The following is a 22,190-nucleotide window of genomic DNA, read 5'->3' on the forward strand; positions in this document are numbered from 1 at the left end:
GCGACAGTCCCCCGTCCAATTAAGTGATGTAGTGTCCCAAGTGAACTAAGGGAGTCTCGGCTATTTACTTGGTTAGTTTTTGTTCTTTAAGAGTTGTCCCAAATAAGCAGCTGCCCCAATTAACTGATGTTCCAATTAAATGGAATCCACTGTACTGCTTAATGAAAATTTTCAAACAGCAGTTTTTGTTTGTTAAAATACATTAGAGCTTGCTGTGTGAAAATTAGCTGTCAATTTACTACATTACAGCTGAGGCTACTTTTAAATAAGTGCGAAGTTTTGGGATATATAGAAATTGTATAAAGTATGAAACAAAGTTAAGTCTTTAACAGCCTTTCTGTTTTATCTTTCATCTTTGGTCAGCACGTGTTCCTGTTTCAGGGTTGATTATTTGGCCATATATGGAAATGTTTGACTGAAATTCTAGTTCTCTATCTGAAAATGTTGCCATCATATTCACAGCTTCTTACTGGTTCCTTTGTTTTCTCTCACTTTAACTTCCCACAATAACTTCTCAACAAGCAGCTTCCTCAACGGCTTTTCATTTCCCCAGCCTGACCTCGCCCTTTCAGAGATATACTCTTTGTCCAATCCAGTGCTCCCCGGCCCTCTGTAATTGAGAACTAATTTGCCTTTACTATTCAGGGCTTCGTCCTGACGAAGGGTCTCAGTCTGCAATGTCGACTGTACCTCTTCCTAGAGATGCTGCCTGGCCTGCTGCGTTCACCAGCAACTTTGATGTGTGTTGCTTGAATTTCCAGCGTCTGTATAATTCATAGAAACATAGAAACATAGAAAATAGGTGCAGGAGTAGGCCATTCAGCCCTTCGAGCCTGCACCGCCATTTATTATGATCATGGCTGATCATCCAACTCAGAACCCCGCCCCAGCCTTCCCTCCATACCCCCTGATCCCCGTAGCCACAAGGGCCATATCTAACTCCCTCTTAAATATAGCCAATGAACTGGCTTCAACTGTTTCCTGTGACAGAGAATTCCACAGATTCACCACTCTCTGTGTGAAGAAGTTTTTCCTAATCTCGGTCCTAAAAGGCTTCCCCTTTATCCTCAAACTGTGACCCCTTGTTCTGGACTTCCCCAACATCGGGAACAATCTTCCTGCATCTAGCCTGTCCAATCCCTTTAGTATTTTATACGTTTCAATCAGATCCCCCCCTCAGTCTTCTAAATTCCAACGAGTACAAGCCCAGTTCATCCAGTCTTTCTTCATATGAAAGTCCTGCCATCCCAGGAATCAATCTGGTGAACCTTCTTTGTACTCCCTCTATGGCAAGGATGTCTTTCCTCAGATTAGGGGACCAAAACTGCACACAATACTCCAGGTGTGGTCTCACCAAGGCCTTGTACAACTGCAGTAGTACCTCCCTGCTCCTGTACTCGAATCCTCTCGCTATAAATGCCAGCATACCATTCGCCTTTTTCACCGCCTGCTGTACCTGCATGCCCACTTTCAATGACTGGTGTATAATGACACCCAGGTCTCGTTGCACCTCCCCTTTTCCTAATCGGCCACCATTCGGATAATAATCTGTTTTCCTATTTTTGCCACCAAAGTGGATAACTTCACATTTATCCACATTAAATTGCATCTGCCATGAATTTGCCCACTCACCCAACCTATCCAAGTCACTCTGCATCCTCTTAGCATCCTCCTCACAGCTAACACTGCCACCCAGCTTCATGTCATCCACAAACTTGGAGATGCTGCATTTAATTCCCTCATCCAAGTCATTAATATATATTGTAAACAACTGGGGTCCCAGCATTGAGCCTTGCGGTACCCCACTAGTCACCGCCTGCCATTCTGAAAAGCTCCCGTTTATTCCCACTCTTTGCTTCCTGTCTGCTAACCAATTCTCCATCCACATCAACACCTTACCCCCAATACCGTGTGCTTTAAGTTTGCACACTAATCCCCTGTGTGGGACCTTGTCAAAAGCCTTTTGAAAATCCAAATATACCACATCCACTGGTTCTCCCCTATCCACTCTACTAGTTACATCCTCAAAAAATTCTATGAGATTCGTCAGACATGATTTTCCTTTCATAAATCCATGCTGACTTTGTCCGATGATTTCACCACTTTCCAAATGTGCTGTTATCACATCTTTGATAACTGACTCCAGCAGTTTCCCCACCACCGACGTTAGGCTAACCGGTCTATAATTCCCCGGTTTCTCTCTCCCTCCTTTTCTAAAAAGTGGGGTTACATTAGCCACCCTCCAATCCTCAGGAACTAGTCCAGAATCTAACGAGTTTTGAATTATCACTAATGCATCCACTATTTCTTGGGCTACTTCCTTAAGCACTCTAGGATGCAGACCATCTGGCCCTGGGGATTTATCTGCCTTCAATCCCTTCAATTTACCTAACACCACTTCCCTACTAACATGTATTTCGCTCAGTTCCTCCATCTCACTGGACCCTCTGTCCCCTACTATTTCTGGAAGATTATTTATGTCCTCCTTCGTGAAGACAGAACCAAAGTAATTATTCAATTGGTCTGCCATGTCCTTGCTCCCCATAATCAATTCACCTGTTTCTGTCTGTAGGGGACCTACATTTGTCTTTACCAGTCTTTTCCTTTTTACATATCTATAAAAGCTTTTACAGTCAGTTTTTATGTTCCCTGCCAGTTTTCTCTCATAATCTTTTTCCCACTTCCTAATTAAGCCCTTTGTCCTCCTCTGCTGAACTCTGAATTTCTCCCAGTCCTCAGGTGAGCCACTTTCTCTGGCTAATTTGTATGCTTCTTCTTTGGAATTGATACTATCCCTAATTTCTCTTGTCAGCCACGGGTGCACTACCTTCCTTGATTTATTCTTTTGCCAAACTGGGATGAACAATTGTTGTAGTTCATCCATGCAACCTTTAAATGCTTGCCATTGCATATCCACCGTCAATCCTTTAAGTGTCATTTACCAGTCTATCTTAGCTAATTCACATCTCATACCTTCAAAGTTACCCCTCTTTAAGTTCAGAACCTTTGTTTCTGAATTAACTATGTCACTCTCCATCTTAATGAAGAATTCCACCATATTATGGTCGCTCTTACCCAAGGGGCCTCTCACGACAAGTTTGCTAATTAACCCTTCCTCATTGCTCAAAACCCAGTCCAGAATAGCCTGCTCTCTAGTTGGTTCCTCGACATGTTGGTTCAAAAAACCATCCCGCATACATTCCAAGAAATCCTCTTCCTCAGCACCTTTACCAATTTGGTTCACCCAATCTACATGTAGATTGAAGTCACCCATTATAACTGCTGTTCCTTTATTGCACACAATTCCTGTTGTTTGCCTTTACTATTTGCTTATTCTGACCGTCTTTGACCCGAAACATTGACTCTTTCCACAGATGCTGCCTGACCTGAGTGTTTCCTGCATTTTTTGTTTTTATTTCAGATTCTCAGCTCTTGCAATGATTTGATTTTCATTCATAGATATATTGGTCTGTGCCTTTCTTGCATAGCACACTAAATGAGTTTTAGAAGGAGAACAGTGATTGCTAGACAGCACAGCCACTTTCATTCTTGAGGTGAAAACTGCCATACGTCCCAGCAATGACTAGAAACACCAAAGTCCCAAGCCCAATCCAACCCTCAACAACAGAAATCACGCAGATATACATATTTTTTCACCTCCAAAATGAAGATGGCGCGATGCAGTGCGCGCGGCCGTTCCGAGTGATATCGTATGTGTTAACTAGGGGCCATGCATAATCCTGATTTGATGGAGACAGCCATGAGAAGTACCGAGGAACACCTGGAGAAACTTCTGAAATGCCTGCTTCGCTGCAGCTGCTACTGTGCGATCGAGAATCTCCGGAGGGGAAGGCCCCAAATCCTCGGCTTTGCCTATTGCTTGTTGCCGGGGCCGGGGTTGAAGCGCTCGGCACAGATGGTGCTTGGTGTCGGAGGGCTAGTCGGAGGCTCGGAGTTTTCGGACGGACTCAAGTCGGCTGTGTTTGGGTGCTTCCAGAGTGCTGCATCGGCAAGTTTGCAGCGCTTGGAGCTCATGGCAGGAAGAGTTTTTTTCTTCCTTCTACTGTCTGCGTGAGATGATGGGACTTTGAAGAGACTTTGAGACTTTTTACCATGCCCATGGTTTGTTCTTCATCAAATTACGGTATTGCTTTGCACTGTTGTAACTATATGTTATAATTATGTGGTTTTTGTCAGTTTTTCAGTTGGTTTGTCTTGTGTTTCTGTGAGATCATTCTGGAGAAATATTGTATCCATTTCTTAATGGATGCATCACTAAATGACAATAAAAGAGGACTGCATGTCCTCATAGTCTAATAATCTAATCTAAATTTTACAGTACACTAACAGAAAACCTCAACCAACACCCTTCTAGAAAGAATAGACTAGAACAAAACTGAAATGATTTTCAAAATCACACTGATGCACAGATGTGGAAGTTCATTTAATCCAAGTACATCCTTCCACAGGAGTCTAAAATCCACCAACCATGGTGTAAATTAACCTTGCATTGAATTATACTTGAGATTTTTTGTCCACTATTCTAATCCTGATCATTCCTCTGCACAGGGAAATTAATCTTGAGTTTCCCTTAAAGCAGATGCACCTGAGTCCTACTCTGTGGTTTAGATTATAAACCTGGAGGCGACTATTTTCATCAGAACCATGGTGTTGTAACTTTTTTTTTGAAACTGGGTTTAGCTGCTGCTAGTTTAATTCTGCACGAAGTACTGGTAATATTTGGTATCCCACATATCCCAGCTATTTATAATTCCTAGTTTAATTTTAATGCTACTTTCTCTTTGGGCTACATTGAAACATGGTAGCCAAAGCAGTGATGACGACTTCAAAACAAATGTGGGGCTGAGCATGTCAAGTGGCAGACATATTGTGCACAATATGACAGCAATAGATGGAAAGAAAACAAACCACAAGTAGAGAACGACGAAGTATTCTCAAATGTGGGGAGAGAATAAATATATAAAAAAGTAAGTAGAAGGTAGAGTCCATGGGAAGTGGATGGGTGTTAATATGGGGATGGGGTTGTGAGAGTGGAGAGAATTGATCATTTTCCTCGCTGGGAGTAGACAAGCTCTCCTTTTCCTTCTGTTACCAGTGAGGAATTGTGGACATTCACCATGGAAGACCTCTTCTGTCTGCAGAGGTTTCTCCGGTTAAGCCCCATTCAAATGCAGTGGTGACATTAACGTGACCAGTTGTGAAGCCCAGGCCTGTTTCTTTTAATTGGGATCCCTGTCCTCCCTGTAGGTTAAGTGCAGACCTAGGTCAGAAAGTTAATTTTCCCAGTAGGTAGATAAGCATCTCATTTTAATAGACTATCCAAGGTATGTGGTCAATATTACTTTTTCAGTTAGCCGTTACTTATTCTGCTGTTGTGTTTATTTCAGGAAGATCTTCTCTCATTCTCCTTTTTTAAAAAGAACTAGAGCATTGCTTTCCTTCATAACTTGGTCACTGGGATCAGCCACATCAGCACTGAAATCTCTGATCTTTCCCTCATACATCATGTGACCAACAAGACAGTAGTGTACTCCAGCCTTTGGTTGGAATAAAGCTATCAGTAATATCACACATAATTTGTCTAATTGCAACTGCATTTGGATTTGAATTGCCTTCATTCTGGCCTTTTGCCGCTAAAACTGGCTTTGGCAATTACTCAAGAACGGTTAATATAAATGCATACCATTCTTCTGTTGCCTGTTTGTCTCATGTTAAATGCTTCTAAGGCTGCATACTTGGAACTTAAGAATTCCACTAACTTCTTCCTCACAGCACAGGAGGTGGCCATTTGGCCCATTGGGTCCAGTTTAGCTTGCAGCAGGGCAATACCATAAGCCCCATTCCCTTTCTAATTTCCCTATAACTTTTCCTGTCTCTCATGCCCATCACTTCCTTCCACTGGGAGACTCAAGAGACTAGAGATGTTTGTATCTGGAGCAACAATCTGCTGCAAGAATAATGCTGCTCGACCTGTTGGGTTCCTCCAGCAGACTGTATTAGTCCTTTTTAATTCTATTGCCAATTGCCTATTCTGAGGTAATTTACAGTTGTCAGTTAATTTACAGTTGTCAGTAGAGTTTTCGAGAGGAAAACAATGCAACCAGCAGAAATTCAAGAAGTCACAGGAAGAACATACAAACTCCACACAGACACACAGACCCTGGGTTCCCAGAGTTGAGAAATAATGTTTTCTCAATGCTCTGCAATAAAAAAGACTGGGATACAATGCTTACTGGGTGTGGGGACAGGACAAACATATGGGATGATTAATTGGGGGAGACAGGGCTTTGGAAGGAGTAAAAGGAGAAGAAAAATGTAGAAGGGAAAAGTGAGGGAAAAGAAGGAACTGGGTTGGGGCCTGCAGTGTGCAGGATCAAAGAAAGAAATACTGTGCTCAGAGTAGAAAATGTGCACAGAGTTGCGTGGCAGGAAGAGGTCACCTCATTCAGACTGTGAAAAGCTAAGGGAAGATTTGAAAATAGTGAGTTTTGTATTAATCAATCTAATAGGATTAGTTACAAAAAGGGAATGAATAATGAATGAGGAAATGGCACAGTATCTATCTATCACAGAAGCCATCGATTTCTGTCTGCTTGCAGTCTGATATTAATTTGGTTCCTAGTGTATAAATCTACAGAACGATTTGGATTTGCTGCATTTATACAGTACAGAAATATCATTTAGGTTTTTTAACATTTCTCGTCAAATTTTTTTGTTAAATGACCCATTGCATAACTCCGTCTGTAGCTTTGCTGAATGGTGGCTCTTTACACTAGCCTGGCTGTGAACATAGTGATTAGGAAGGGGAAACCTCCTTATCCAAAGGATGCAGTGGCCATGTTGTCTCAGCACAGCCACACATCTCTGCGTCAGCTCCATTTGGGACTGAGTTTAGTTTTAAACAAAATAGTATTGGGAATCCACTGCAAACTTTGGAGCACTACCAAAAGGAAATTTTACATTCACCTTTTGGGTGTACATACAACTAGAGGTTGGGATTGTTCTGTGTTTGTTGTCACGATAATGCATGTACATGGTCGTAATAAAATATATGTTCACTTCCAATGTGAATCACTCAAGTGCCATTGGTTTGGGGAGATTGATTGTCTTCTGTTATCCCAAGGTAAACCTTCCATCCCTAACAGAAGAACACAGAGTTTAATTCATGCAGTCTTTCATTTACCTTGACTTGTACATTTTACTTTCAGGAAATCTGATAACAAACTAACATTTGCAGAATTCTCCATAGTATAAATTTGGCAAAATTGTTATAAAACTTAAGTTTTTTTTACATGTTCTTTTGAATGAAGCAAACACACAACATTTTTAAGCCATAGTATCAAAATGACATTGTACATCGTCATTCTGCCCTCATTGGGATGTTAGATTAAAATAACCAGGACAGACTCCCATCACTGGTCATTATCTAATATGGACAGTGTTGCAACTTGAGTTTTGATCACCTTTGATCCTTTTCATATGCTATAAGAAGGAACCTTGTACTTCCAGTGATACTGAAAACCTTTTAAATATTTGAATACCCAAGTACCACTTGGGAGGAGAAAAATTAAGTTCTATTCTGATCGATGTATCATTTTTCTACATCCAGATGCTTATCTGCCTTAGTGATGTCTGTTAGATCATAGTAACATTAGCATTGTCTTGTCCTGGAAAATATTGATGTTTAATAATATTTGTCAGATGTACAATAATATGAATTAATACTTCAAACCAATATGAAGGACATGGAATTGTTTGGAAAGGCTGTTAAAGTTGCCTTCTAACTCAAAGTTAGGGACAGCATATTTTACATTAAAATTTGTAATTGGAGGATAGTTAACAAAAAAAATCCGAGGGACAACAGCTTGACAAGCTTGACAACCAACAAGTATGATAGTACTATTTAACACTTGCACTTACCTTAACACTTTTAGCTGTCTGTTCTTTGGAGAAGTAACAGGTGTTGTAGATAAAGGATGTATTAAGAATTCCAAAAGGAATATGATAAGTTGGTACATCAAAGGTTATTGCAAAAATTTCAAATTTATGTAGAGGATTGGCGGGCTAATGGAAAATCATTGCCATAAGAGGGTCTCTTTTTTTTTGGTTTGTTTTGCTAGGATCTCAAGTTTTACTTGCATAAAGGTACTGAAACAATGGTTGTTAAATATGTTTGTGCCACAAAAAAAAGGCAAGTAAATTGTGAGGAAGAACTTGTCCAAATCACAATGATGCTTCTCTGCGTCCTCCTCAGAGCTCACACTCCCATCCAAGTTTGTCATCTGTGAACTTGGTAGTATTAATATCGTTAATGTATATTGTCAGCACAGTTGTTCTGGCAGAATCACTAAACTGACAGTATCCCACTAGTCACTGCCTGCCACTCGAAAGGGATCTGTTTATTCCTACCCTTTGTTTCCTGTCTGACAACCAGATCTTGATCCATGCCAGGCCTTTGTACCTCACTTGCCCTGCTAAAATTTGGAAATGACACTTTTACGTACAACTTTTTATGAGACAAGTACTTGGGGACCTAGGCTCAAGATTCAGGGAATGCATTCAGGATGGTGATGAGGAGAAATACCTTTTCCCAGAGAGTAGTGAATCTGTGGAATTCTTTTCCCAGAGAAGCGGTAGAGGCCACCTCAAACGCTATAGAAAGAAATGAATACTCAGTGGAAATATTCCTTGATCTTAAAAAAAAGCATTTGACACCATTGACCACAAATTATTATTAACAAAATTAGAAAGATATGGTATAAGAGGGTTGGCACATGACTGGTTAAGTAGTTATTTGGAAGACAGGTATCAGTATGTACATATAAACAATTCGAATTCAAAACTTTTGAGGGTAACTTGTGGTGTTTCACAAGGTTCAGTGCTTGGTCCATTGCTGTTCATTTTGTATATAAATGATAAATGTATGGTCTCTCAGACATTAAAATGTATATTATTTGCTGATGATACAACTATATTTTGTAGTGGGGAACATCTGAAACAACTTTTGGATACGGTGGAGAAAGAACTAAAAACTATAAAGAAATGATTTGATACTAATAAGTTATCACTGAATCTAAGTAAAACTAAATTCATAATATTTGGAAACCGTGTACCAAACTCATATAGTAAACTTGGAATAAATGATGTTGAAATTGATAAGGTATCTGAAGCAAAATTTTTAGGAGTAATTTAGGATAATAAATTAAGCTGGAAACCACATAAATTATGTCAAAGTCTTTTGCAATACTGTACAAAGCGCAAGATTTCTTAAATCAGGAATCTTTGTATACATTATACTGTTCATTTATAGTCCCATACATGACTTACTGTGCATAAAGGTATGGGGAAATACATACAAAACAAATACAAACTCAATTTTTCTACTCTAAGAGAAAGTCATATGAATTGTAAATAAGACAAGTTATTATGAACCAACCAATCCACTATTTATTCAACTAAACACTTTAAAATTCAGAGATTTCATAGATTTTAAAATAATACAAATTATGTATAAAGTAAAAAAAATTGGACAGTGACCACAAAGTATCCAAAGGTTGTTTAAAGTGAGAGAAAATCAACATGATTTGAGAGGAACATGTATATTTTAAAAACAAAGGATAAGAACAAATGTAAAAAATCATTGTATTTCAGTCAGAGGGGTGAATCTATGGAATAGTTGTAGTGAGAATTTAAAAACATGCACCACACTTAAGTTTAAAAAATTATTTAAAAATAATTTAATGAACAAATATAAAATACATGATTTAAAATGAATGGAATTAATGTAAATAAATGATATTTGGAATTGGATTTTGTGTTAAAAGATTATGAAATTTTTTATTTTGATAAGATGACTGACGCCAAATATGTTGCTCTATAAGAAAGAGGGGTAGGCGTAATAAGCTGTAGCTTCAGCCTACAAACTTTGTTTGTTTTAAAGAATATCTTTTTTGTTGTAATTTTGTCTTATGAAATCATTGTTGAAAATGAAGCTTTTTGTTATGTTTGTGCTGACAAATAAATTTCATTCATTCATTCATTAAATATATTTGAGACACTTTTTTTGCATGCATGGGAATTAAGGTCTATGGGGGAAAGGAAGGTAGGTGGAGCTGAGTCCACTGAGATCAGCCTGATCTTATTGAATGGTGGAGAAGGCCTGATGGGCTAAATGGACGCCTCCTGCTCCCATTTTTTATGTTCTTATGACCTTGCGGAAGTCCAAGTATATCATATCAGACTTAAACCCATTCATTTTTTTTCACCTGGATCCTCAAAAAAAAAACCATTTCCCTTTGTAAATCCATGCTAACTTTGACTACTTACTATTTTCCAAATGTTTTGAACAGACTTCAGTATTTTCCCTACCATGCTATCAGAAGATTGCCAGGTGACTTGATTAATAGGTACAAGACCCAAAGGGATCTTGACAGGGTGGAGAGTTGTGTATGTGTAAAATCTCACTCTCTCACTCACTCCTTTCTTTTCTTTGGAATTCTCTTCGTCTAGAGATAGTTGATGGTCTGGTAAATAGATTTTTCAGAAGCAAGGAATATAGACCTGTGTTTACAGTCATATCCACCAAGTTCTTATTAAGTGGTCAAGCAGCCTATTCCAGTTCTTGATTCATATAATTATGTAAAGTCATCCTCCAATCCAGCAGATAAGCTTCCAAGTGTACAAACTAATAGACTGTACATCACATTGGTGCACCTGAGAACTTTTCTACCATTAGCTAACTCCAAGGTCTTTCAGCCCCAAGCATCAACTTAGTGGACTTGTGTCTAAGGAGCATGACCCAGACTTTGTTCCAATATCTTCAGAGTCCTGGTAATCTTAATCAGCTACTGGAAACTCCTTATCAACTCTGGAAAGTTCCCCAGTTTCTACATTGTGTTTCAAACAGCCAGAAACCATTAGCATCATGTTAGAGAAAAGGTTATTGCAAATGTGTGCATTAGCATAAAAACATTAGTGGTAGTAATGGAATAGAAAGTGGTCTGATTGAATAGGATGAGTTAATGCCCTTGAATGAATTTTCTTCTTATTCAAGGCTGGTTATGAAGAATAGCAACATAATTTCTCTTTTAAAATGGAAGAATACTTGGTTTCTTGGTCATTAGCAAATAATTAATGGTATCAAATCAACACGAGGATTTAAAATTAAGATTTGTTTATCAGGTCATTGCGCAGTCAAAATGGAATTTTACATTAATCATATTTACTCATGTCTCTTTTCTATCTAATCAGCCTGACTCCTTTCCAACTTTTTTAAGATGACAATTAAATGGCCAGTTATCATTATTATGTACTGTGTCTTATGATGTAGGTGATTATGGTCTTTAATTATGATTGTCTTGGCAAATTTTTCAGTAGAAGTGATTTGCCATTCCCTTCTGGGCAGTGACTTTACAAAATGGGTCATTCCAGCCATTATCAATACTCTTTAGATATTGTCTGCCTGGCATCAGTGGCCACATAACCAGGACTTGTGATTTGCACCAGCTGATCAAGACCATCCACCACCTGCTGCCATGACTTCAAGTGACCCTGATCGGGGTGGAGGGTGGGGTGCTTAAGTAGGTGCTACGCCTTGCTTGGGGTGACCTGTGGGCTTGCAGACGGAAGCAGCACTTTACATCTCCTTTGGTAGGCACTTATCTACACCCTGTCACCCTAGAAAATGCCAGTATTTTATATATTAAAAATTAGTAAGATTTTTATGTTTCTTTTAAATATCTGGGGGTGGAGGAGGGAAGCTTCAATAAAGATTTCAAAGCTACATTGTGGTAGTGTTCGGTTGTCCCTAGGGATTGAAAATGAATTCCTTGCACACCCCTGTACTCAAAGACAAACCATTGGACAATTGAGAGGGCAGTTTTTCATTTTACTTGAATACAATTACTTTTAAGACAAAAATTGTAAAATATTGCAGATGGAGCCATTGGTTTGAATGGCTGGCGTATTTGGGTGTCAGTAATCATGTGAAAAAACCACCTGAAGTTTGTCCAACTATAGATGGTGTCCCTGCACAGAGGTAGCTGGCGCTTTGAGTTTGGTACTTAAACCATCTTTGCCAAATGTTGCTTAACTTCTTTAATATTTGTCAGTGAAGAATTAAATGGTACAAAGCCAAGTCTGAAATCCTGCTGTCTCATCATTTCCAAAATCTTCCATTACCTTACTCCTCTAGTTTTCCATTCTTCACTGTGCCCTCTTCCTCACTGTTTTCTTGTAATCTAATTCTACATTCCTCATCTTTGTTGATTCTTCATATGTTCTGTTATGAAGGGTTTTGTGCTCAACAAGCTCAAGCCATTTTGGTACATTAAGCAATCGTCACATTATTTCTCTCAGAAATCAATGTTTTGATGACACGATTTGCATTCTACATCCTTTTCTCTTGTCAACATTTTTGTAACAAATATTCTCTTCTCACTTTTAACTTCTTGCTTTTTGAACAGTTTGCCCATGTTTCTAAACTTTTCACACATTGTTCCTTAATTTGGTTTCTAGCTTAGACATGTGGTTTATACATTGTTTCCACAGAAATTGCACTGTGTCCCAACAATCATGAAGTTCATATTTACAAGAAAGAAGGATCCAAGTGGAATAGAATTCATGAGCTGAAGGAGCATAGTGGGCATGTGACAGGTGAGAGACCATGTGAATTACTTTATATGCCAAGAAATGAGAAATGTACAAGGTCATGCTCGTGCAACCACCCAATATTTGGGGCAGAAAACCACCTTAAACGATCAACATTTATAAAGTTTATTTCATAAGAGGCATACATTTCTATATGTGAAAAGCCTCAAGGAATATCTGGAGAGCGTAGAAATATGGTTTGTGATAGATGATCAGGTACGATAACATTAAATGTCAGAAGGGCTGGATGGTCTCACATTTTAATATTCTATAATAAATGCCAATTAATTCCATCGCAGATGGTTTTCCTGTTACTATAATGACCCAAAATATTTTTAAGGAAATTATGCAGTTTTATCTCATAAGAATGAACATGTATATGCAAATACTTTTTCACACCTTCAGGATGTTCTATAGTACATCCTTTTTCATGTGTAGTTATTGCTTGGAGTGGCAGAAAAGAAAAAAAAATACTAAAAATATAAAATACTTTAAAGACAATTTTCTGAAGTCTGACACAGAGAATTTTGGTCTGCACTTCTACCCACTCAAGTCTTTGATATGATTTATCTAAATTAGTGTTATTGAATCTTTACTGCCAATACTTGTGTCCAACCATTTTCTAATTTAGTGTTTGCATGGAATAAACATGTATCATAGATTTACAGCTATATATAATAGGGAATCTCTGTTATAAAATACTCCAATGTAGCACATATTTGATAGGGCATAGCAAGTGTGAGTTTAACAAATGCAGAATTTTCTTCAAGATGAGAAAATTTACTCCAACAAACAGATAATTCTTTATAAGTTACATACAAATATGCAAATACAGAGTAAACAGCAAAGTGCATCAGGTTTTCAGCAGGCTCTTTATACTGTAGTGTAATACAACTGCTTTGATAAAATGTAAAGTAAAGGGGGCCCAATAATAATTTAAATCGAGTCCAGCTACCCATTTATTGGATACAGAGTGACAGCATGCTCTTTGTGTACTCAGGATTATACATAATTGTATTTTCACTATAAGATCAATTGGATCTCTGAACTGTGGTGGCATTATCTTCCATGTACAATAATTAACATTTTTATATTTCAATAAGCCTCAGTGCTATCCAGCTTCTTCTTAAATGTGCAACTTCTCTTAACCAGAATGTCATCACTGTCTGATAAAGAAGTTTCTCCTAAATTTGTTATTGGTGGCTTCCTTATTTTTACAGCATTATTGTCATTGTTTGCAGGAGGCCCCAATTACTCTTCACAAATTCCCCATGGTTTCAGGTATTAGAAAGTACCATGGGACAATTTGAAGATTGTCATTTTTGCTAATTAATGATCAACTTGGTCCATTGGCCTTGTTCTGATTTAGGGATTAGCTGGGCCCCAGAAAGCAATCGAATTGTGACCTGTGGAACTGATCGTAATGCCTACGTCTGGTCCCTGAAGGGCAATGTCTGGAAGCCAACTCTTGTCATCCTAAGAATCAATCGTGCTGCCAGATGTGTGAAATGGTCACCCAAGGAGAATAAGTTTGCTGTTGGCAGTGGATCCCGGTTAATTTCGATCTGCTACTTTGAGAAGGAGAATGACTGGTGAGTCTGCAGTATAAGCAGAAGGAAGCTCGGTCTGAAATGCAGTCGGGTAGCCTACAATCTGACTGTATATAGCATAAAGCAACTCGTAGTCAATCAACAATGAGAAATTAACAATGAATGTGAAAAATAGATAATATTACATCCCAAGACTAGTGCTTATTTAACATTTAGTACTCCCTCATTATACCCTATTAAATTTTACAAGCAATGTAGTGACTTGTAGACACTGATGTAATGCAGTAAAATCTGCATCCGTTTTTTTTATTCTATGGCAAGGTGCCACATCAAAAAGAAGAATCAAATGGCCAAGATTTTCCCATATCTGCAAATGAGGGTGAAAATAACCATTTCTGTCGTGGATCTCCTGGCAGAAACTTCAGTTCGTGTCCCATTGAGATGCATTGGAATTTTCCAGGACATTTTCCAATAGAGCTGTTCCTCCTCAGCATTGAGGAAAATATACCAAAGTTTCTGGAGTGATCCCTCGAGCCAGTGTCCCCCAATTCTGGAATATGAATTCTCAAGAAACAGACACTTGATATCTATTTTGTCATTTCATCTAATTTGTGTGTTTGAATGTGATTCACCTCTCATTTCTCATCTCCAATGTGTACAGTCTAATCTTTCTTGATTCCCCCTTCACATGATAACCACTTACCCCACATAAAAACTTGATGAGACTGCATCACACTGATTTCAGGGCCAGTTTGTCATTCTTTAAGTACATAGACCAAAATGGACGAGTATTTCAGCTGGATTCTCATAAAAGAACCCTGTACCATTGCTGCAAGGTTTCCTTTCTGCAATATGGAGTGTGCTTTCCTAACTGCTTGCATGTTTAAATTTGAGGAACCAGAACACAAAGATGTGCTCACCAACATTTACTACGTTCTCACCATTTAAATAGAATATTTTTTTTCTATTTTCTAAAAATTGAGGGAACCTAATGTTTTTGTATATTATGCACTGCTTAGCCAATTTCTCACTCAATCAGACTTGCATTGCTACTTGAAAATTCCTTGTACCACCCTTTCCTACATGGTCTGATACATTACACTGTCTAATTCATAAATATAAATTGAACTTATTTTTATTTCGAGATGCAGAGCTGAGTAGCCCTTCTGGCCCTCTGAGCCGTGCAGCTCGGACAACCCCTGATGTAACCCTAACCTAATCACAGGACAATTTACAATGACCAATTAACTTACCGATACATCTTTGGACTGTGGGAGGAAATGGGAACCTGTGGGGAAACCCATGCATTCTGAGGGAAGGATGTACAGAAACTCTTTACAGATAGCACCAGAGCTGAACTCCAAACTTCGCTGTCCTGAGCTGTAATACTGTTACACTAACCACTACACTACCGTGGCCCATCCTGATTGTCAGATTGTGAATTGCTAGAGAAAACAGAGCAAGAAAGTGGAATTGCTTATTAAGTGGTGAGATGGGCTGAACAGTCTATTTAGACCATAAGACATAGGAGCAGAATTAGGCCATTTGGGCCATCGAGTCTGCTGCGCCATTTCATCGTGGCTGATCCATTTTTCCTCTCAATCCAGTTCTCCTGCCTTCTTCCTGTAACCTTTTTCATGCTGTGTAATCAAGAACCTATCAACCTCTGCCTTAAATACACCCAATGTCCTGGCTTCCACAGCTGCCTGTGGCAACAAATTCCACAGATTCACCACCCTCTGGCTAAAGAAATTCCTCCTCATATCCATTCTAAATGGACATCCCTCTATTCTGAGGCTTTGCCCTCTGGTCTTTAGACTGCCCCGCTATAGGAAACATACTCCCCACATCCATTCTATCTAGGTCTTTCAATATTCACTAGACTTCAATAAGATCAACCCTCATTCTTCTAAATTCCAGTGAGTGTAGGCCCAGAGCTACCAACGCACCTCATACAATAAGCCTTTAATTCCCAGAATCATTCTCGTGAATCTCCTCTGAACCCTCTCCATTGTCAGTACATCCTTTCTTAAATAAGGAGCCCAAAAATGCTCTCAATCCTCCATGTGAGGCCTCAGCAGTGCTTTATAAAATCTCAGCATTACCTCCTTGATTTTTATATTCTCGAACTCTTGAAATGAATGCTAACGTTGCATTTGTCTTCCTCACAGCTGACCCAACTTGCAAGTTAACCTTTAGGAAATCTTGCGCGAGGACTCCCAAGTTCCTTTGCTCTTCAGATTTTTGAAATCCCTCCCACCATTTAGAAAAATATTTATGCTTTTATTCCTTCTACCAAAGCACATGACCGTACACTTCCAAACACTGTATTCCATCTGCCACTGCTTTGCCCATTCTCCTAATGTCTTAAATCCTTCTGCAACCTCGCTGCTTCCTTCACACTACCTGTCTCTGCACCTATCTTTGTATCATCCGCAGATGTAGCCGCAAAGCCGTAAATTCCATCATCCAAATCATTGACATATAACAGAAAAAGAACACCAACCCCTGTGGAACACCACTAGTCACTGGCAGCCAATCAGCAAAGGTTCCCTTTATTCCCATTCTTTGTCTTCTGCTAATCAGCAAATCCTCTATCCATGCTAATCTCTCTCCTCTAATACCATGGGTTCTTATCTCGTTAAGCAGCCTCATGCATGGCACCATGTCAAACAGCTGTTGAAAATCCAAGTATTCAATATCCATCGATTCTCCTTTGACTATCCTGCTTGTTATTTCCTCAAAGAATTCTAACAAATTTATCAGGAAAGCTTTTGTGCCTCTACACTGAGATCTCATCTGTAGCAATCAACTCTGTCACCTTCCCAACCACTGAAGGCAGGTTAACTGGCCTATTATTTCCTTTCTTCTGACTCCTTCCATTCTTGAAGAGTGGAGTAGAGTCCTCTGGAACAATGCTAGAATCTAGCAATTCTTGAAAGATCATTACTAATGGCTCCTCAATCTCTTCAGCTACCTCTTTCAGAACCCTGGGGTGTAGTCCATCTGGTCTAGATGACTTGTCTACCTTCAGACTTTTCAACTTCCCAAGCAACTTCTCCCTAGTAACAGCAACTGCACACGTTTCTGCCCCCTGACACACTCAAACTTCTGGCATGATGCTAGTGTCTTCCACAGTTAAAACTGATGCAATATACATTAGTTCATCTGCCATTTCCTTGTTCCCCATAACTACCTCTCCAGCATCATTTTCCAGTGATCTGATATCTACTCTTGCCTCTTTTTTACTCTTGTATGAAAAAAAAACTTTTGGTATCTTCTTTGATATTATTGGCTAGCTTACCTTCAAAGTTCATCTTTTTCCTGATGACTTTTAAATTGTCTTATGTTGGTTTTTAAAAGCTTCCTAATCCTCTAACTTCCCACTAATTTTACTAATGCACTAACAAAGAATGAAGAATCTTACTAGAAACTTGCCTCACCCAAGCCTATTGAGCTAAAGTCTCCTTATTCTAACATCGGTCCACTCCAACAATGGCCATTCCACTTGTCCCTACCTTATTTTTATTTGCCCTTACTAATGAATTCTGATTCAGTTGGGCTGCAGGGAAAAAGCTGAAAGCCCACAACTGCTACTTTTTAACTTGCACACCCTTACTTGATTTTTACCACCGGAAAAAAACTTCTCTTCCGTATTGTGTGTCTTATTTAGAGTAGCCACGGTGATGCATGGTGAGTCAACTGGGAAACATCACAACGGTTGACTAGCCACTGCTGGGTCCCCTTAGAGGCAGAGAAGATGGAACTTAACATGGTGTCATGCTCCATCAAAACAACGCCTGGCAATTATCGCTGAAATTGAAACTCCCTTTTGCTGATGAGCAGAAGTATATTTTTCAACTGTGCAAGTCTTCTTTGCAAGTCTGTGCAAAGCCCATTAACCCAGGGATTTCACTTTTGTAGATGTATGGCATGAAGAGAAATTGAGAATCGTGCAAAAAGTTGGATTGTCTGCATATCACATCACCTCAGTTTAATCTGGTATGTGTATTTTTTAGGTGGGTCTGCAAACATATTAAGAAACCAATTCGCTCCACTATTCTGAGTCTGGACTGGCACCCCAATAATATTCTGCTGGCTGCTGGGTCGTCTGACTTCAAGTGCAGGTAATATGTGCCAGATTTGATCAATTTATTGCTTCATAAGCAAAAACTAACAAAGTCCCCGCACAGATAGCAACTGATGTCAGGATCAAACCCAGGTTCCTGTGATGCAGCAAACCTGCTGTACACCTCGCCACTCCTTGTAGCCAAAGTTGGTTAATTTGGATAAGCAGATGTAGCTAATCTATTCAAGCTTGGTAGTAAAATTCATCAACAAACCCCCATCCACCACTTCTGGTGGCAACTCGTTCCACCCTCTCATCACCCTTTGAGTGAGGAAATTCCCTCTCATTTTCCCATTAAACTTTTTACCGTAATCCATGACCTCTACTTCTAGCTTTCCCATCGCAGTGGAAATAACCTGCGTGGATTTACCCTATCAATGTCCCTCATAATTTTGTATACCTCTCTCTAATCTCCTCTCGTTCTCTAGTGCCACGGTAACCATACACATTAAATGTTTGTAAACTGATCTATATTATAATTTGTGAATGTGGTTTATAGACTATCAATGATTTTGATCATTGCCTACTTTCAAATATTAAAGTAAACACAAAGAATGGGGAAAAAACACTAACATAATGTCAGATTATGTCAGTACATGTGGTAAGTATTCTATAACTCTTGAGGAGAAAAGTATGGTGGTGGAAAATTTAGAGTTTTTTTTTTATTTTTACATAGAATGGTGGGTGTGTGGAACCTGCTGCCAGGGGTTGGTGGTGGAGGCAAATCCATTAGGGACATTTAGGCACACGGATGAAAGAAAAATGGCGGACCATGTGGGAGGGAAGTGTTAGATTGATTTTAAGTCATTTAAAAGGTCAGCACAACATTGTGGGCAAAAGGATTTGTTCTATGTGCATTAAAGGGGAGGTGTTATCACTGTGCTCCCGATGTAGATGCAGAGATGTACTCACCCCACCCTGATCTAGATTTGTTCTCTGGACTTTTTTTTTCCTTTCCCCTTCTTTCTAGGGTCAAGCTTGCCACTTGTTAGATCTCACTCTCCTTAAGCACCCATCTCAACTCCTTGTTATTCAGTTAAATCACCCTCCTTTCTGTATTCTCCCCAGGGTGCAATCTTTTTGCATACAAGTTTTATTGATAAAAATTACAGCATTGTCAATGATGAACAGCTACAGTGATACATAATGTTTCATTCCCTGGAGAACTGTTTTGCATCATGTTTTGACCATATTATGTCATCTAAGGTATAATTAACATCATAAAAGTGGTGGCTAAACCAGTTAAGTTTTCCTGCTGCTGATTAGGCCTGTAACGATTTCAGTGTCAATTGTGCATGTCCCTGTGTGGGTATTTGCTAGACATGTTTGATTCAGAGCTGCTTCAGTGGATCTGCAAGCTCCCATACACGTGGTCAAGCCCAATGACAGCAAAGGGCAAGAGAACCTTAAAAATATACCCTCTTCACTTATTTCCTTTTAGATAAGATGTTAATAAATGCTCTAGTCCTGCTGTTGGCTGTATTTTTTTGAACCAGAAAGCTTAAATCTCACAAATACCCAGTTTGAGCAAGCAGCTTTTCTGTAAGAAAGTGGCTCCATTGCAGGTAGTCTAATTGCACTTCTGTATTCTCATTGCCAGGGTTTTCTCTGCCTACATCAAGGAAGTGGAAGAGAAACCCTCACCCACACCGTGGGGTTCAAAGATGCCATTTGGAGAGCTGATGTTCGAGTCCAGTGGGACTGGAGGCTGGGTTCATGGGGTCTGTTTCTCTGACAGCGGGGACCGTGTGTGCTGGGTCAGCCATGACAGCACTGTCTGCGTCACTGATGCCAACAAGAAGTCAGTGTAAGTGTCCAGTTTACTACTACTGAATTCGGGATTGTTAACAAGCTTGGTGGGACAAGTTTTTCAAAAAAGTAGTAAATTTGCATTTACTATTCTCTGTTGTAATGTAGCCGTCAATTTGTACACAGCAGGTTCCCACAGACAACAGTGTGGAAATTAAATGATTATGTTATTGTTTTTGTAATGTTGATATATTGTCTGGAGACAGCATAAAATCTCCCAATTCCCCTTAAGGATACTTAAAAGGGGACTTTTTTGCCCAAGAGAGAATAGAAAGACGTCTCCGCTGCAATACCCCAAATATGTAGCATTCTTATACTGTCACCTAGATTTCTCTGCTTGAGTTTCCAGACTGGGCCCTGAAATGACTAACAAGAGAGGGGCACAGTTTTAAGGTGCTTGGAAGTAGGTACAAAGGAGATGTCAGGGGTAAGTTTTTTTTAAACTCAGGGAGTGGTGAGTGCATGGAATGGGCTGCCAGCAACAGTGGTGGAAACAGGTATGATAAGGTCTTTTAAGAGACTCCGGGATAGGTACATGGAACTTAGAAAATTAGAGGGCTGTGAGTAACCCTACGTAATTTCTAAAGTACGTACATGTTCGGCACAGCATTGTGGGCAGAAGGGCCTGTACTGTGCTGTAGGTTTTCTATGTTTCAAACTCAGGCAAATTACGAAGATATTCATAAGAATACTGATCTTGAAACTGAAAATAGTGATAACTTACACATTGTTCATAAACAAGACCCCAAAAGTCATCAGTGTTTACTCATTTTGAAATTATAAGCTGTGAAGAGTTAAAGGTCATAATACAGATAAAGGTGTCGATATTCACAGAAACCTGACTGACAGTATAGGTTTGTGGTAGTGCTCACAATATAATAGCTATGCCTGTCATTAACAGGCATATTGTCTTCACTGGCCTCTGAACATCCTCTTGCTCTCCTCGCCAGTGTCCACCAACTCCTATCAAGTGCATCCACAAGATCTCACCCCCACCTCCAACACATTGATCTAGTATTGCCTCTAGTGAGAAAAGGAAATGGAATTTTTTTCACACAGAGGGGCAAGCTATCTGTGCCAGCAACTGTCCCAAATTAGGCATGATGCCTGAAGTCCAGCCTGAGTCCCTGACCCACTTAACTACCTTTTGTACCTGGTACCAGTTATTGATGAATTCTGCCCATTTGTTTCTTTCTATTCGTGTTTGAAATACATTATTAATGTAATTTGTTGTGACCATTCCTTCTACTAGAGAACAGACATTATTACAAAGATATTCTGCTAAAGAATAGGCAAATGCTTAAGGTTCTGTTTAAAGTGGATGACCATAACTATAGGAAAGCAAAACACACAATGCTGGAGGAACTCAGCAGGTCAGGCAACATCTAGGGAAATGATTAAACAGCTGACATTTTGGGGCGGGACCCTCCTTCAGGACAGGGAAAGACATCAGAATAAAAGGATGGGAGAGGCGAAGGAGGACTGGCTAGAAGGTGATAGGTAAAGGCTGAAGAAGAAGGAATCTGATAAGAGAGCAGAGTGAACTGTGGGAGAAAGGGAAGAAGGAGGGGTACCAAGGGTAGGTGATACGCAGGTGAGGAGAAAAGGTAAGAGATCAGAGTGGGAACAGATGTTGAGGGAAGGGACATGGAAGAAAATTACCAACGGAGAAATCAATGTTCATGCCATTAGGTTGGAGGCTAGCTCAATGGAATGAGGTATTGTTCCTCCAACCTGAGTGTGGCCTCATTGTGGCAAAAGAAGACATGGACTGACATGTTGAAACAGGAATGGGGATACGAATTTGGAGATAGCTACAAGTTTAAAGTTAGTTGAGGAAAGGGATAAAAAGGGAGGATGATATCATCATCGTTTGGCTTGATCTAGCTACCTGCAGATAAGCCTACATCTGATAAATGGGAGTCATTTCAAATTGAAATAGAAAAGAGTTCAGGGCCAACAAGAAATAGAAGGAGCCCTGGATGTACAGGGTTATCAAGGGCTAGATAAATAAAAATCAAGCAGCATATGGC

At 39.4% G+C, this 22,190-nt stretch overlaps 1 protein-coding gene across 1 annotated transcript in view; it reads left to right on the forward strand.

Annotated features, from left to right (window-relative positions):
- The window catches only part of arpc1b (actin related protein 2/3 complex, subunit 1B), a 51,028-nt gene that overhangs the window by 14,857 nt on the left and 13,981 nt on the right, over positions 1 to 22,190 (forward strand). The window contains exons 3-6 of the mRNA XM_063058943.1: positions 12,571 to 12,675; positions 14,039 to 14,261; positions 18,239 to 18,346; positions 19,949 to 20,155. Coding sequence (XP_062915013.1) covers positions 12,571 to 12,675; positions 14,039 to 14,261; positions 18,239 to 18,346; positions 19,949 to 20,155 — 643 coding nt within the window. The remainder of the gene's footprint in view (positions 1 to 12,570; positions 12,676 to 14,038; positions 14,262 to 18,238; positions 18,347 to 19,948; positions 20,156 to 22,190) is intronic.

Source organism: Mobula hypostoma, chromosome 9 (genome assembly GCF_963921235.1).
Source record: "Mobula hypostoma chromosome 9, sMobHyp1.1, whole genome shotgun sequence".
Classification (NCBI taxonomy): Eukaryota; Metazoa; Chordata; class Chondrichthyes; order Myliobatiformes; family Myliobatidae; genus Mobula; species Mobula hypostoma.